This window comes from Egretta garzetta, unplaced genomic scaffold (assembly GCF_000687185.1).
Source record: "Egretta garzetta isolate BGI_Z169 unplaced genomic scaffold, ASM68718v1 scaffold142, whole genome shotgun sequence".
Taxonomy (NCBI): Eukaryota; Metazoa; Chordata; class Aves; order Pelecaniformes; family Ardeidae; genus Egretta; species Egretta garzetta.
Genome location: NW_009258955.1, coordinates 1,124,075 through 1,125,050, shown reverse-complemented (window position 1 = coordinate 1,125,050; position 976 = coordinate 1,124,075). Strand labels below are relative to the sequence as shown.

General features: G+C 41.2%; 1 protein-coding gene across 1 annotated transcript in view; it reads right to left on the bottom strand.

The window, feature by feature from the left end:
- GAD2 (glutamate decarboxylase 2) overlaps nucleotides 1–611 on the bottom strand; it is a 37,710-nt gene extending 37,099 nt beyond the window's left edge. The window contains exon 1 of the mRNA XM_035890166.1: nucleotides 360–611. Coding sequence (XP_035746059.1) covers nucleotides 360–558 — 199 coding nt within the window. The 5' untranslated portion in view covers nucleotides 559–611. The remainder of the gene's footprint in view (nucleotides 1–359) is intronic.
- Between the last annotated feature and the right edge of the window lie 365 nt (nucleotides 612–976).

The following is a 976-nucleotide window of genomic DNA, read 5'->3' as shown; positions in this document are numbered from 1 at the left end:
CCGGGCTTCAGGGAGCAAAGGGCAACCCTGGCCCCGCACACGTAAAATGGATGAAAAGGAAAGGAGGGAAGTGCAAAGGTGGTGAAAAGGCTGCTCGGTGGCACGCTCGGCAACTCCGGTGCACAGAAGCATTAATTTTAAACGGGAAAGGGTGTGTGACGCTGCACTGACAGCTCCAGGGACAGGGCTGCTGGAGTATTTTATCATTTAGGAAAAGGATTTCTGTCTCTGCTAGAAATTGCTTGGAACTGACAAAATACAGTTGCTGCTTCAACCTTTAACGTTTCAAGATAAAATGAAATGACACCTTTAGTCAATGGATGAGACCATATAGGGTGGAAAACGAGCATGGCTATTACCTGTTTTAATTGCGTACTTCAGAGTTGTTCTGCAGTTCAATAAAATCTCTTCCAAGGTCTGTGGCTGGTCTGCCAGTTCCCAGTTATATTCCTGGAGCAGCTCATTTGGGTAATGGAAATCAATAACTTTTGTTGATCTATCAAAACTTTTCACCACGTACTGAAGTAAAATGTCCACAACGTCTTGTAGGAAAGACATAGTTGTTATTTCTCCATTGCATGCTGGCAGGAGATCTGGGAACGGAGAAAGGAAAAGTTAACTTCGTTTTATAACCGTATATGCAGATTTTGGACACAGGCTTCTCCCATTTATCTTTAAGAAGTCTTTTCACTGTGTTCAACACAAACAGACTTTTTTTTTTGTTTCATTTAATAGGTGAATTGGTGTAAGACTGCATTTTAAGGAATGTTCTGAGAGCTAACAGTTATGCTTTAATATCCTAGCTAAAATAGCAGATTCTGCCCACAGTGTATTTCAGACGAATTTTTAAGACAATAAGAGCGAGCGGGGAAACGAGAAAAAAGGGAAAACGAATCTCAGGAAAAATAAAGATTGGGAAACAAATGCTACAAGCAGCCCTCTAAAACTGTCCTTTGCCTTGCAATAAAATACCTTC